A 14,141-nucleotide genomic window follows, 5' to 3' on the forward strand; every position below is an offset into this window, starting at 1 on the left:
CCTACAGTATCTTCCTCAAGCCAAAGGTTGGCCAAAGTTTGCACAAAGCCGGGCACTTGCCAGAAACAAATGGTACAAATCTGCAGGGGCTAACACTGAGTTTACAAGAGATTTGTTGGCATCCTGTCTGGGGATGCACGGCCACCCCTGATGTCTGTGATTGTGGAAGTGGCTGCATTCACTTCCATCAATAGATAATGAATTTGTTGCATAAAGAACAGATCCCCAGCCTGAAGTAGGAAAGGAATGAAATAAATAAATAAACAGTAAAATACAAAAAATCTACAGCAAGAAATAGAAGAGAACAGACTATATTTTGGGAATTAATCACTCGCATTAGCCAGGTGTCTGCCAATCACTGATGATAGAAGCCTAGAAGACAGATCAATACAGATGACAGGTATAGCAAAATTACAAAGACCAAAAAAGAGACAGAGTCACAGAAAGAGACACGTAGGCAGAAAGTAAGAATTTGTCAACTGGATTGGCATGCTTAATTGTAAAGAACTCATTGAAGATGACTATCAAGGAACAAAATTGGTAAAAAGATTATTCAACAGACATTAATAAAAACATATCAGGGAAAGCAAAATATTTCTGAGGAATTGCTTGTGCTATACTTACATTTATTTTGACTTCTACAATGGCTGCTAGTCCAAATGCCATCCCTGCAAGGATCATACCTGTTGCCATTTTCCTAATAGGTCTATGGAGCAAATGAAAGAGGTACCATTGAGAAAAGAAAGTAATTTAAAATATAGAATACAATTCCTCAGAGACTAAGAACGTGCCAAAACCACGTATTGAACTGTCCAACAGGTGGCACTGGGAATGATGTGCTGTTTAAATTGCCAATCATTTAACTTAAAACTATTCTATTTTTCTGCATGAGGCTAGCACTGAGGCCAATTAAAACTGGTATGCCATGAAAAAAGTTCTATGCTTGCAAGTTTCATATTGTCTTATTCCTAGCTCATCTAGTGGGAATAGCTCATGGCATTATGTTAACCTGCGATGTTGGAATGAGCACTAGAAATGATACATCTTCAAGTCTCTCCCGGGAAAAGCAAAAGATAAGTAGTGTGCTACTTAGCAGCAGGAATAAAGAGAAGAATAAATGTGTAGTTTATGTCATCAGTGTTTCTGACCATCTGTGTCATCACTCTGGGTTATTTCTCCTGCCAATACATCTACGTTCCTAGAGAATAAGGAACATGCTTTGAAACTGGTGCAAAACAGAACAACTCTGCCAGAGCTATAGGAGACAATCTGATATAAAAAGGTATAGGATAGGTCCAGAAAGGCAGGTCCAAACTGAGTGCTGAACTGTTGAGATTTTAAACAAATACAGATCTAGATTCAGTGATTTCCAGTCTTTGTAATGGTCTGAATCATAGTCCAGATGGACAGGGGTCTGGGAAATCCAGATTACGAACCTAAATTCTGTCTCTCAGTTATATGGTCTGTTAGAAGAAGATTACTATTGTTTGCATATTGGGATAAATAATGTGATTTTGACATTGAATTGTGCATTGGGATTGTGTTGCATGAGCTTCTGCAGCCACTCAGGCTAAAACCTTGCAGACTACAGGATATCCACTGCCACATCCATGGCTGAACTGGAGAGGGTCCTGTCAGTATCTAGCATCCAGGGGGCAGAAACAGCATGACATTCCATTCCGTTCAGTGCCTGGGTCTGTGCTGCTGGATGAAATACTCTGTGAACCTGTCATCAGACAGGAAGCTTTCTGCCAACTAAGGGCTTGTGAAGCCAATCTCCCACTCATCTCCCCATTACACACTTTGGTGTTGGAACATGCAAACTTGGTTCACTTCAACTGCAGCTGCACTGGCTGAGGCACTCCAACAGTCCACATAACGTATTCCCACTGCTAAAGCACATCAACTCACAGACTATAGAGACTCAAAAATCAAATCTCCCCCCAGAAGCATACACTGGTCCCCAGATACAACTGTTTTGATCTAGAGGTCTTCTCCTATAACACTGCACTTCTTAGAGAAGACTTAGGATAGAACACTTGGGCTATTGTGAAAACTCCCTTCTCCACTGGCCCCTATCTTGGTGGGAATCTGCCTTCACAAGACCACATGTAGCCCAGGCAGGACAGCAAACTCGGTTGCTGCAGGTAGGGAATTACTTCGCAGCAATACAGGAGATAAGGAGAAGGACGTATTGATCAAATTTAAAGACTGTTCATACTGGCTTTCAGGGAAAACCTGATGACAGAGCAGAAACCAACATCAGTGAATTTTCCCTGCTGGAATTTCCTTGGCCTATGGAAAATGGCGACACTGCCAGAGAGGCTGAAGTAGAGGCAAGTGCTGTAAAGCACAAGTATAGAAATTTGTGTTCCTTCTCCTTAAAAGCTATTCTTCTGCACACTTGCTGCAAAACAGTAAGAAATGAGGTATCCATGTTGTCCCAAGTACTTACGTGAAATTAAATTTGCACATGTTTATCAGAGGATAGAGCCCAAGGTCAAAAATCGGGATGAAGACAAGAATTAGAAGTGGATTTAAGAACTGCAATACAAAACAATGGGAGTTCAGTGACTAGAAAGCAACTTTTAGTAATTAAAGTCATAAAGCAATGCCCTCCAGAAATAATTCCATTACAGAAAGGACATGAACACTTAAAAACCTCCTTTTAAACTACAATCATAGTTTGCTCTTTGATGGTTTCTGCCATTTAGGTTTCACAGCCACAAATATGTTTTGTTCACACCCTCCTCTCCAAGAGGTAAGCAAGCATCATTGGTGCAATTTCCCTGAAGAGAGAATTGAAGCATTGTGTTTTCAGAGAGTACAAAACCCACTGAAATAGAGGCAGGCAACTTTAAGGGCTGTGTTTGGTGGCACCTTACAACAGATCCAACAATAATGGAAACAGCTTGGGACTTGAGCAAAATCTCAGAGGAACAGGCACTATTTTGTGTCTGCCACTTTTTCATACTTCCACACAGCAAAAGAACCCCCCAAGGAACTGCTTTTCTCCTGGGAGGGCAGAACTTGTCTGTCAGTTAGAAGTGGCACAGCAAGAAAACAGAGCAATGAGAGAACAAGCAGGGAGAGATGCTCTGTTTCAGCTTTGAAGGAAGATTTTAGGGAAAGGAACAGCTTTGAATTTCTTCAGAGCTATTCAGCATAAGAACTGTAATCAACTGTGACAACACAGCATCATCTCAGAGCCTTCATATTTTCATTTGCCCTGCAGGAAGGGAGAAAGGAAACATATTTCAGGTAAAAGGCTGATCCCAGTGCAGAGATGTGTTAAAAAAAGACAATCTGTATCTCCAATATGCCAGCACTAGTTCAAGAAATATTAAGGCGTCATGTTCTCCCACACCTCTGCATTATGCCTGTGTTATGACATCCTAGAGGTCCTCTGAACATCAAGGTTAAGCTCGCTAAACAGCTAGTGTGCAATAAGTCAGAGTCAACACCACACTAGCCAGCAGGACCACCGCTATTACCTTTGAAACGAGCAGAGAAAGACCACTGGTCCCGTGACCAAAAAAAAAAGAAAAAAGAAAAAAGAAAAAAAAGAATGAGAGAGAACAAGAAAATATATTTCTACAGGGTAATTTCCTACCCTGTAGTATTTTTACCTGCATTTGGTCAGGCTGAAGGACATATATTCCCTGAAACAAAAAGATATGGCAGGTGATTTGTAAGCACAATCATGTAAGAGTGCACAGCATATATGACTGGTGGCAAACAAGCAACCAGCTCACAGTATGGTTTTCATCAGCAAAGGTGGTTTCCTCAAATTCTTTATATTGGCTTTAGCAGCTGACATTGTGCTTTTGACACTTGTCATCTAAAGACAGAGAATTTGATGAGGATCATTTTGCAGAAGGAAGCTACACTCAGGCCTTGATATATGGCATTTGGGACGTGGCCAGGACAGGTACTGAGTCCCATCTTTCAGACTGGCTGAGCCCAGGACTAGGTGAGCGGTGAGGAATGGGAATGTCAGTTCTAAGCTGGGACCTGGATTTTGAGCTTACTCCCTCTGCTTCTCTAAAGGAAAAGCCCAAATCCTGTAAGTGAATTGCTTCATGCTTCATGCTTCAAGACCCCTGCGCTGTGATGGCATTTGTTCCAAACACCTCAAAAGGATAACAGAAGATTACCCTTGAGCCGGTAGGCTGTACAACCCCCCATCTACTCCCTCCTTTTGACAAAGGCACCAAATTGTTCAACTGCTCTTGGTTTAAGCCAAGAGAACTTGAGGCTGTAACAGCTGCGGTATCCTTGCACCACCGTGTCTTGCCCCTGCAATTGGGAAGGCCATCAAGGATAGACAGAGGGATCTCAGTCTCCAAAAGTGACAGATGAGCTGTCTCCAGGCAGAGGCTGGCGTTTGTCTGAACTTCACACAGCTTTTCATTTGAAATTAAGATGAAGAGAAAGGGGGAAAACATTAGGAAGAAAATAATATCTTTCCGAGAAAGCACCGTGGGGATTTGCCTCCTGTCTGCCAGGTTCGTCCTGAGCTGAATATAGATTGCCTACCTGTTTCTGCTGGCAGCTGCCTCCTAGGAGAGTGAAAAGCAGTGGACAAAGCAAAGGAGCTTTGCAATTAAAAGCATCAGGCAAATACCTTCTTCTCTCACTACTTTGTTTACAAATATGCCACTAGAAAACAAGCCTGCAAGCATTTCATGTTGCTCTAAACCATTCCCTGTTAATTCAGTCTCCCTAGCTGAGCACTTTGGCTTGAGAGAGCAGAAACACGGAATTTTGCAAGCATGATCTCCAGCAACCCTAATGAAGAAATCAACCCAGTGTTGCAGTTAATTCTCACCTTCACGAGCTGGGGCAACTCACTAAGGCTCAACAAGACTGAAAGAAGCCAAAAACCCATTCAAGCAGGTAGAACTAATATGTACTGGTTTCTTCTCCACCAGGGAGAGTTTAAAAAATGACTCCTGGTGATTCTTAGATGTTCTGCTAATGGATCACTAAGCGTGTGTGAGCACAACAGCAGAAAACAAAGTTTCTAGATACACGTCATAAAGACTTCATGAACTTTCATTGTTTGTCCTTCTGGAGTGGATAAAAATATTACAAGTGGTGTAGTCTTTTTCATGCCTCATTTGAATTAATTAAGCCTAATGAGTATCACATGCTGAGAGCAAAACTTTTTAAGAGGAAGAACTCAAATCTGGGGCCTTACATTGATTTTAAACTGTAAAATGGGCATTTACAATCTTAAATTCTGATATGAGTATCTGCAGGTAAGATCTAGATGGCCTATTAAATACACTTCTGGAAACACTTTAAGTGGTGACATCGTTAGCTAGACAGCTGATCTACAGTCATCTGTCACTGCCCTCTGCTCCATTTGCCACTCACACCTTTGAAGCACTTGATGGCTACTAATTCATCCTCCCCACATTTCAACCCTAAGCACAGGATTCCTGCTGATTCTTAGAGGCTTCATCAATGCATCACTAAGTAAGCCAGAGCAGAAGTATACAATTACAACATCTCTCATTATACACCACAAGGGCTGTGTGAACTTTATCTGACTTTCCTGTCTTGAGTGGGGGTCACAGAGCAACCAGTTGCCAGTACGTCAGCACTCCTGACATTACAGGCTGCCAGTGGCTCCCCAGCCCTTGCTCCTTGCCAAGATGTGCTATGATGAACTGCACACGGCCACACAGGGCCTCTCTCTTCTAATCACTGAAAGTGCAACTTATCCAGACTCATTAGGCAGAAGCCCTTACTAGCAAGAGAATTTGATTAAAAAGCAAGAGCAGTGATATTACTGCTAGTCTTATCCCCAGTGACATTAAATACTTACAAAGTCAGCGTTCATCTTTGTAGCTTGCAAAGTCCACCTGGATCCCTAAGGAGAAAGCAGACAGCAATGTAGTTTGCATGATGTTCCATGGAACAGAGAACTTGGGGATAGAGAAGACCACAGTGCTGGAAGTCTTGCAAAACCATTGCAGTTTTGTGCCATTGCAGCACAACCAGCCCCTAGGCACCTGATAGAAAGGTAGTGCACTGTGTCTCCAGGATACTTTGGTGTCACGCTGGCAGCACAGGGGTGCAAATTCAGGCCTACAACATGCTGTACTGTACCTGCTGATCAAACAGGGCCCAGAACATTGGCAGTGGTAAGAAGAGAAAGAGAACACGTGTCACCATTTTAACCTCCGCAATCAGCTGTTTCTATAAAGGAAACAGACAGAAAGTTAAGATGTGAGGACAAACCGACAGGGGCTTCAAGCTACAAACTACAAAGCAAAAGAGCTCCTATGTTTTTCTACACAACAGTTTTTCACTGCATTTATTCATGACCATAATTGCATTTCTGCATTTCAGTGCAGCACCTCGACTGTCCATTAAGGGTCAGGAGAGTACAGACATGGGAAAGGACAGGGCAAGTGAGGAGATGCATATGAAGAGTGGGGTGGCCAGGCCAGTCCTAAGTCTGCATGACTCCCTTTTCCCTTCCAATCCTCCCTTGTAAAACATCACTTACCGAGTATTGTTCTGATGCCCAGTCAAGCCAGTGATCTCTCCTTGGAATCTGACGGGAGCGATTTTTCAGCCTGTTTTTAATAGCAAACTAAGGAGAAAAACAGGTGAATAACTCCCTCATGCCTACCCCCCTAATTTAAATTTTCCATTTCTGAGGTCTTATTCGTCTGCCCTTGTCACATTCCCAGCTTAAAACTGCCCTTTCCACCCCTGGAGGTACATATCATGGGGGTTCTGATGGACACTTCCAAAATTTGCATGTGCACAACCAGATGCTTTAGAACCAATTCTCTGCAGGAATGTTTCTGTGACAGTGATTGATTAAAGGTGTGATATGTGAATGAACTACCTCCAGAGCTTGTCTCCCACAAGCAAACCCACTGTTAGCCTCCAACGTCTGTTTTTCTTGATTTAAAATCTGATATGTGATAAAGCTTTGAACATCATTTTTTCTTCTTCTTTTCTGAAGGGCACTTGTTGGACTGACCACAGTGCTGGGGAGGAAACACTTCCTTATTCACACTAATATCAAAATCAGAACTATCATTCCTTTCTTGTTGTGTAGGTCTTTCTTTGCATATTTCTGGCGCAGCCCATGTCTCATTCAGTCCTAGAGCAGCTTTTAAATTGGTTTCTCACTGCAGGAGAAATTAGTGACACCAAATTTTTAACTTGTTTGTTCATGCTTCTTGCTCCAGCCACTGAACACACCGGCAAAAACAGTGGCAGCCTCCCTTAGAAATCCTGTCCCTAAGATCTGGTCTGTTTCCCCAAGGTAAATCTGTTACTAGCATTAACCTAGAGAAGAAGAAAACATTTGCTGCTTGCAACAGGTCCTGAACAAGAAACATCAATATCCATCCAAAAACAAGACAGGATTTCTCATACACTGTAGCCAGCTCACACACTATGAAAAATAGTTGATAGGCTATACTGAAATTGTAGAGTAACTTAATGTGCATAACATGAACGTGTAATATTACAGTCTGCTGAACTGATAAACTTCAGTAAAATTGTTCACCTGAAAGAAGTTACATTTCTCAATTTTTCTCTCAGCCCTTACCAGCAAACCCCACCCAGTGTTTTTACTGGCGTGAGCTGAAGATGTGGAGCTATGGAAAAACAATTGAAATGCTGAAGAATAAACTGGAACATAGATGTGTTCCTTATTCCTTACAGGTCAACAGCAAAATATCTAGCCAGGAGTAGCATTCAGAAGGATTCTAGATGTCACTTCCCCATTCCCCTTGCACTCTTCTGACCTGCAGCCTCAGAATTACGCATGAAGAAGAGAGAATGGCACACACTTACTCCAATGCATTTGCAAACTTCAAGTAAGACGTTTCCTTGTGGTGGCGTTTTTCTGTACAGTCCGCTTCCAGCTATAAACACAACTGAAAAAGATTATACTCCAGATGAGAATTTACATGACTGAAACTTAATCCTGCTCTGTTTTCTGGGGAGGATCCCTCACCCTCATATTCAGCAGAAATCCTCTCCCTTTGAGGCTTACATGGCAGTACTTTCATCAAACCAAACAAACGTACAGGGCTCTGTTAATGACTTCAAACTGAAAAAGATCCTACAAGAGGCAATGTGATTCCTACAAAGCGACTTAAAAACCAATCCACTTTTAATTGCTGATGTTGATGATGATGATACCTGTGCATGAAACTAGCCCCAGATCATTGCAACCACCACGTGAGGATGAATCCAAATCCAACATGAGCTTTGTGTACTTGCACTTCATGCACATTTAAATGACGTTAAGAGAAATTACCTTCACTCATGGTTTCTGTGAAGGGACGTGCAATTTAAGGTATTGCATTGTCCCTCAAAACACAAAATAGATTAGCAAGGCTTCAAAATATTGTCAGAGTAGGAGCTACCCAATTGCAGATCATTTGTTCTGTTCCTTGAGAGCCTTTGATTACATTGCAATTCCAAAAGTGTTAGCAAGGAGAAGTACAATAAAAGCTGAGCACGAAATCCACGTAACAAACCAACCAGTGGAGAAAAGTACGTATTTTTCTCACCTGGATGTTCACTATTTCCTTTTTAGGACTACGAACATCCAGTTTTGACTTTCAGAACTGCCAGAGAGGTGTCTGAAGTCAGTTTAGGTGAATCCCAACCAAAGAGACTCGTCCAAAGTCATAGAGTGGGTAACAGTGCTACTTCATTTTTAGCATGTCTATGTGGAGTTATTGATGCCTTACTAAAGGTGATTCATTAAGTTTGCTGAAAACATCTCCTGGCAATTCCATTGACCCCACTGGGAACTGAGGTTCCTGCATTAAAATAAATGATGTCAGTCCTCTCCTGTATTTCAGACACTGAAGCAGCTCAGAAAATCTCGTCGTGTAAGATGCCCATTCTGCCTCTAAACTTTCTTTGCTATCCAGCATCATGGGAAGGGGATTGGTCAGGGCTGGAAGAGTACGTTCTCCAGTTCTGCAAGCTGCTCACATAGTTAAACACATCACATCCAAGAAAACTCCAATATTTTACAAAAGTACACAGAACTGCTTTGCTGGGCAGGCTATGGAATCTGGCAGCAGGACACTAGCTAAAAACACATTACAACTGATGGCCTCACTGGAACTGTAATATTTACATGTCCATTTTTCCCTGGGCAACTACTACTATCTTGTTAGAAACATTAATCACACGGTGCTGCACAGAGGAGCTTATGCCACACTAACCCACTAAGAATGGACCACGTGGGAAAACAGGAGCTACTCAGGCCTGTGACCACGCACTTTTTTTGAAACATAATTGCTGTAACATAGGTTGTGACCTGATAACATTTTCCCAACGCTCTGATCCTTCTCTAGGATGGAAGTTTGACAGGGAAAAACAACTTAAGCATTCTCAGGGGGATGAACTTTCCAAGTCACAGATGCAGTTCATACAATTGCACAGTCTCTCAATTAAGCTAACATGTTGAATGAGAAGTCAACCCATGCTGTGTTAAAAGCTCTCAAATGCAGCATAATAAGGGGACTGCTCCCCTGCAGCAGTGAAACTAAAGCTAATGGGGTGTCCCTTATATTGGCTACTGATGAGTAACTGTAAGAATGCAGAAATTGCTGGGTATTTGATAGGGGTTGAAGAAGTCATCTTGACAGTACATTAACAGGCCTAAGACGCAGGCTTTAGGAAGCAGGATGATTGCAGCTCACTCCTGATTCTAGGGCAATGAGGGCTTATTATTGCAACATAATAATAGGCTGCCACTGTAATTGTGGGAATAACTTCAGCCAAGCAAAGTGAGAAATGAATAAAGTGGCATCTCATTCAGCTTCCCTTTCTGAGATTTCTGTGCGGTAAGCATTCTGAAGCAAAAGTGGATGGTCTCAAGCTACAAAAAAAACTGTGGAAAGGTTAGAAGTGGCATACTAAGCTTCTCTTCTGTAAGTTGGAGTACTTTGAGTACTACTATAGGTAACGCTCAGATGGCAGCTCAGAGGCCTAACCTGCTCACAGACAGGGCTGAAGCACATCAAAATTACTTTAATGCCTTCATTTGTTATACAGAACAACCATCTTCTCACCAGTATCATGATTTAGGATTGCAGGATGACTACAGTCTGCCCATCTCTAAGTGATCCAAGTGTTTTTTCTTGCTGATCTGAACCATGGAACAGTTGGATGAGTTTGAACTCTCGAGCTTTCCATCATAGCATCCATCCAGTGCTGGTGAACTTGTGCATTTTCTCATCCACACGCAGACTTAAAAATGATAACTACTGCTGGAATCACATTGGTTTTCACTCACCAAGCGCCAGCACCATCAGTGCTGCTGGGACACCAAAAGCCAGTGCATAACAATCCTCTCCAAAACATTTCACATCCCCTAAAAAAGAATTCAGAAAGAAAAGCATCTCCTTATTATCAGCCTTACGTTACCTGGGTTTTTGATTTGCTTCTCTTAGATCAGTCACTTGGTTTGGCTCTAAATCTTCTTTGTTGTTGCTGCTTGACACTATGAATTGAATTTCCTTGAAACAGTTGTCCTCACTTGACGAGGACAATTTGGAAGCTAGTGTCTGCCAGCAATAGAAGCTGATAATGGGATATTGATGAGAATAGTACAAGGGAGACAAATAGGTAGAAAGCAGTGATAAGAACTGTAATTTGGAAAGAAAAACAAAACAAAACAAACATTTAAAACGACCTCAAATCATTATACGTTCACATAGATCTAAACAATCAGTACTGTGTTTCCACAGTATCTGTGCCAGCTGCATGAGTTATATTATATTTCATTGTGATCTACAGTGGACAAAGCAGCAGCAAATACCCCTACTCCTAAATAAGTGGCTGCACAGGATTAGACTTAACACACTAGTTGCATCCCCAGTACCTTTTCTCTCCAACTTCCTAATTTCACCAGTGGTAGCCAGGTCTTGCCCATCAGGAACCCAGGTTTGTTAGAGCATGGCTTTCACTGATCCAAGGTATGGTTCACTGAAACCCCGTGCCTTTCAGCCTAGTTCACAGCACAGGAGTTCAGAAGGCCAGTTGCAAACTAGCAGTGAAGTCTGCATCTGCATGCCAGTGGCTACAAATTACTGCGCTCTTGCATAGAAAAAACAACAAATAAGTTTGGCTAAAATAAACAACAGAGTTAACAGGAAACCAGCTCACGAAGCCTTCTGTTGTCCCCATTTGCTGTCTCTGGGCAATCATGACCAATTGCATAACTGTGTGTGGTGCATAACATTTATTTGCTTAATTTCATAAATTAGCTGAAATCCAACAGAGCTGGCAGCAAGATATTATGGACACACTGAAATGTTAACATACAAAGTGAGCTGGACTCCTCCACCTGAAAACATCTATTCCATGTTTCTGCCAAATGTCTTTGGACTGTACTACTTGTTTTTTCCAAGGAAACCTTTCATACTTAACAGAAATTTTACTATCCCCATCCTCTCCACCTCATTTCCACGTTGCAATCAGTTCACTGTTATGTTGCCTTGGCACAGGTTCTTACATTCCAAGGGAATCAGATTTTCATCTGTGCAGTGATGGCACTGAGCAAAACCCCCTCCCAACATAAGGTTGACCTGGGTAAGGAGAGTATTCGCCTCAACACTTTGGTGATATAAGACAAGCACAACTGCCCACAGCTTTGTGAAATGAACAGCCTGATGAAATGAATACTGCAAATAAAGAAAGCTTCCTGAAGGCCACAGGACAGAATGAAAAAATTACCAGTGTGAATGTTACCTAGTCCTGCCCCCAATCCCTTTGCCTGTGGTCTGCTGCCTTCCCTCTGCATCTGTGCCTGTATTTATAGCATGCCAGTCCCCTGGTTTCCAGGCGCTACGATACAACGAAAGAAGTGCAGCAGGGACAGAATGTAAAGTAGGTCCTAAGTGGGGCAGAGGCCTGTGCTTTGTTTTCAAGGGTAATTGCTCAGAGCTGCAATCTTCCAAGCAGACCCACGCAGACATGCTTGGGTGCCAGGACTGAGTCCTCCCACAGTCAGCAGTGGCAGGACAGTGTAGGATTCCACATCCATCCCTACTAAACCACTCAGTCCTGATGCCTGCCCAGGGCATCAGAGATCAATTCCCATCCACAGGTTACTGCAAGCAAGGCAGGGATCAATACTTCACTGGACACAGAAAGAATTAGATGACAATTCAGATCTTTCCACCTCCCATATTTTAATTCTGCAGTTTGGGCTGGCATTGAAATACAACTGGGAATATGGTTTTTGTGACTTGCCTGCTGCTAGCACCATAAATCTGTTACGCTGCAATGGCAGGATTAACAAGGCATAAATGCAATACACTGACCAATCCAGAGATAATATAATTTCTGCCATTCAGTTGTCATAAGAACCTAACAATGCACAGCAGAGTAGCCAGAGGGCAGCTAATTTATTGTTTTACTCTAAATCAACACTGACCTCTTAATACAGGCGTTACAAACGTGGAGATCAAACTTCCAGCATTAATGGATAAATAGAAGACGGAAAAAAACTTGCTTCTCTCAGAGGTCTAAAACAAGAGAAGACAGTATCAGTGTCACAGCTAACACAGAGCATCAGGCTTGCAAATTCAGTGCTATCAATTCTCTTGTTAGGAAGACTGGGTAAATGTTGTCACGAAGTGCATAAAATGTTAGGCAAACAAACTTGCCTTCAGGTGATGGTAAACGCTCACACAAATCATCTTACTTGAGATGCACTGTGGGGCTTTTTGGCATTTCAGAGGAAAAGCCACTGCTTTGAGACTGTTGTGAGATTGGAAGGGGGAGAGCATCTACTTATTCAGGTCCTTTGTCACCTAATTCAATACAGCTTGGCACAGCTCAACAAGATCATCATGTGTTCCCATGTCTGAGCTCTTTTCTCCCCTCCTCTCTTCCCATTAAAAAAAAAAAAACAGAAAAATAAACCTGCATATTTTGAGTTTATACAAGCAAAGATGAGAGAGTGGCAGCAAATGAAAAGAATCCATAAGACAGGAGATTATCAATCTGAGGTCTGTCAACATCAGACTAATAGGGAAAATTAAATCTATAGGGGCATATTCAAGAGCTCGGAATTCAACAGATGGTGCAACACATTGGAGTTCATACAGTTAAAGGATTCTTGCTGACCTTCCTTTCTCCTACATAATTTCCAGTTTGGAAGGAATCAAGAATTTGACGCAGATTTTGGTGCTTATCACAAAAGTAACACATGAAGGCATTCAGTCAAATGCAGTCCCTCCTTGCGTGCACTGGACACACTCAGAGACACGCACTAACAGTGCTAAACTTCCTCCCTGTGCCTGGGCTGGCAGAGCAGAGAAAGAAGGCTACCTGGCCTACACCACATTCATCTGTACCACCAGCTGTGGGATATCTCAGTTGGTGAAGCTGGCATTTAAAGACAGTCCAAGCCTAGACAGCCAATGTATTTCATCAGTATCTAGGGCTTCACTCCCAGCTGTGACCAGGTTCTACAATGGCAGTGGACAAACTGGACACAGCTCAGTGCATGGCAGCAAACTCCCCAGGGCACCTTGAGCCACATCTCTATGACCTGAGCATGGTTTGAATGTGAAGCTTTAACTCATGTGTGAGGAAGCTCCCCACAGGTGTTGTGGTCGTGTTCCCTTCTGCTCCCTGAGACAACAATATTCACAAGGTTGAAAAACAGGATTAAAAAGTAAAGAACTGCAGATGAGGACAACTTTTAAGGAATCAAGCCTGAGATTCTCAAGGTGTACTAAAACTTCCTTATTATACACATTTATAGATTCAAGTGGTGGAAAAAAAATGATCAGAGTAGCAGAAGTGAGTACAAAAATAATAGACAACAGCTTGCAATTTACACTGATTGGAAAAAAAAATACTTCCCTCCTTCCTTAATCTTTGGAGCAGACGTACATTAATAACATGATTTGGATTAACTAATTAGAGAAAAGGTACTGCACATGATAATCCTGATCTCCTTGGCAACAGCAAAACAAAGAAACAAAGAGAAAGCTATTTAGTACCTTAAAAACCACACCGCACTGTTTGAAAGCAGCTTTGGTCCTTAATTAATATGCACAGCAGCCTGTGCATTCATGTAACATATTGTAGATATCATTTTATTCAGGCATTTTTAG

At 42.1% G+C, this 14,141-nt stretch overlaps 1 protein-coding gene across 9 annotated transcripts in view; it reads right to left on the reverse strand.

Moving 5' to 3' along the window:
* The window catches only part of SLC15A2 (solute carrier family 15 member 2), a 42,960-nt gene that overhangs the window by 15,061 nt on the left and 13,758 nt on the right, over positions 1 to 14,141 (reverse strand). For all 9 annotated transcript variants that reach the window (XR_007378688.1, XM_048953854.1, XM_048953855.1 and 6 more), the window contains 9 exons: positions 12,449 to 12,539; positions 10,304 to 10,381; positions 7,834 to 7,916; positions 6,524 to 6,610; positions 6,121 to 6,210; positions 5,837 to 5,881; positions 3,630 to 3,662; positions 2,456 to 2,544; positions 625 to 706 (listed from right to left, as the gene is read on the reverse strand). Coding sequence is in view for 8 of the 9 variants with exons in the window: in XM_048953854.1 (XP_048809811.1) it covers positions 625 to 706; positions 2,456 to 2,544; positions 3,630 to 3,662; positions 5,837 to 5,881; positions 6,121 to 6,210; positions 6,524 to 6,610; positions 7,834 to 7,916; positions 10,304 to 10,381; positions 12,449 to 12,539 (678 nt within the window). In the remaining variant the exon portion in view is untranslated. The remainder of the gene's footprint in view (positions 1 to 624; positions 707 to 2,455; positions 2,545 to 3,629; positions 3,663 to 5,836; positions 5,882 to 6,120; positions 6,211 to 6,523; positions 6,611 to 7,833; positions 7,917 to 10,303; positions 10,382 to 12,448; positions 12,540 to 14,141) is intronic.

This window comes from Lagopus muta, chromosome 8 (assembly GCF_023343835.1).
Source record: "Lagopus muta isolate bLagMut1 chromosome 8, bLagMut1 primary, whole genome shotgun sequence".
Lineage (NCBI taxonomy): Eukaryota > Metazoa > Chordata > Aves > Galliformes > Phasianidae > Lagopus > Lagopus muta.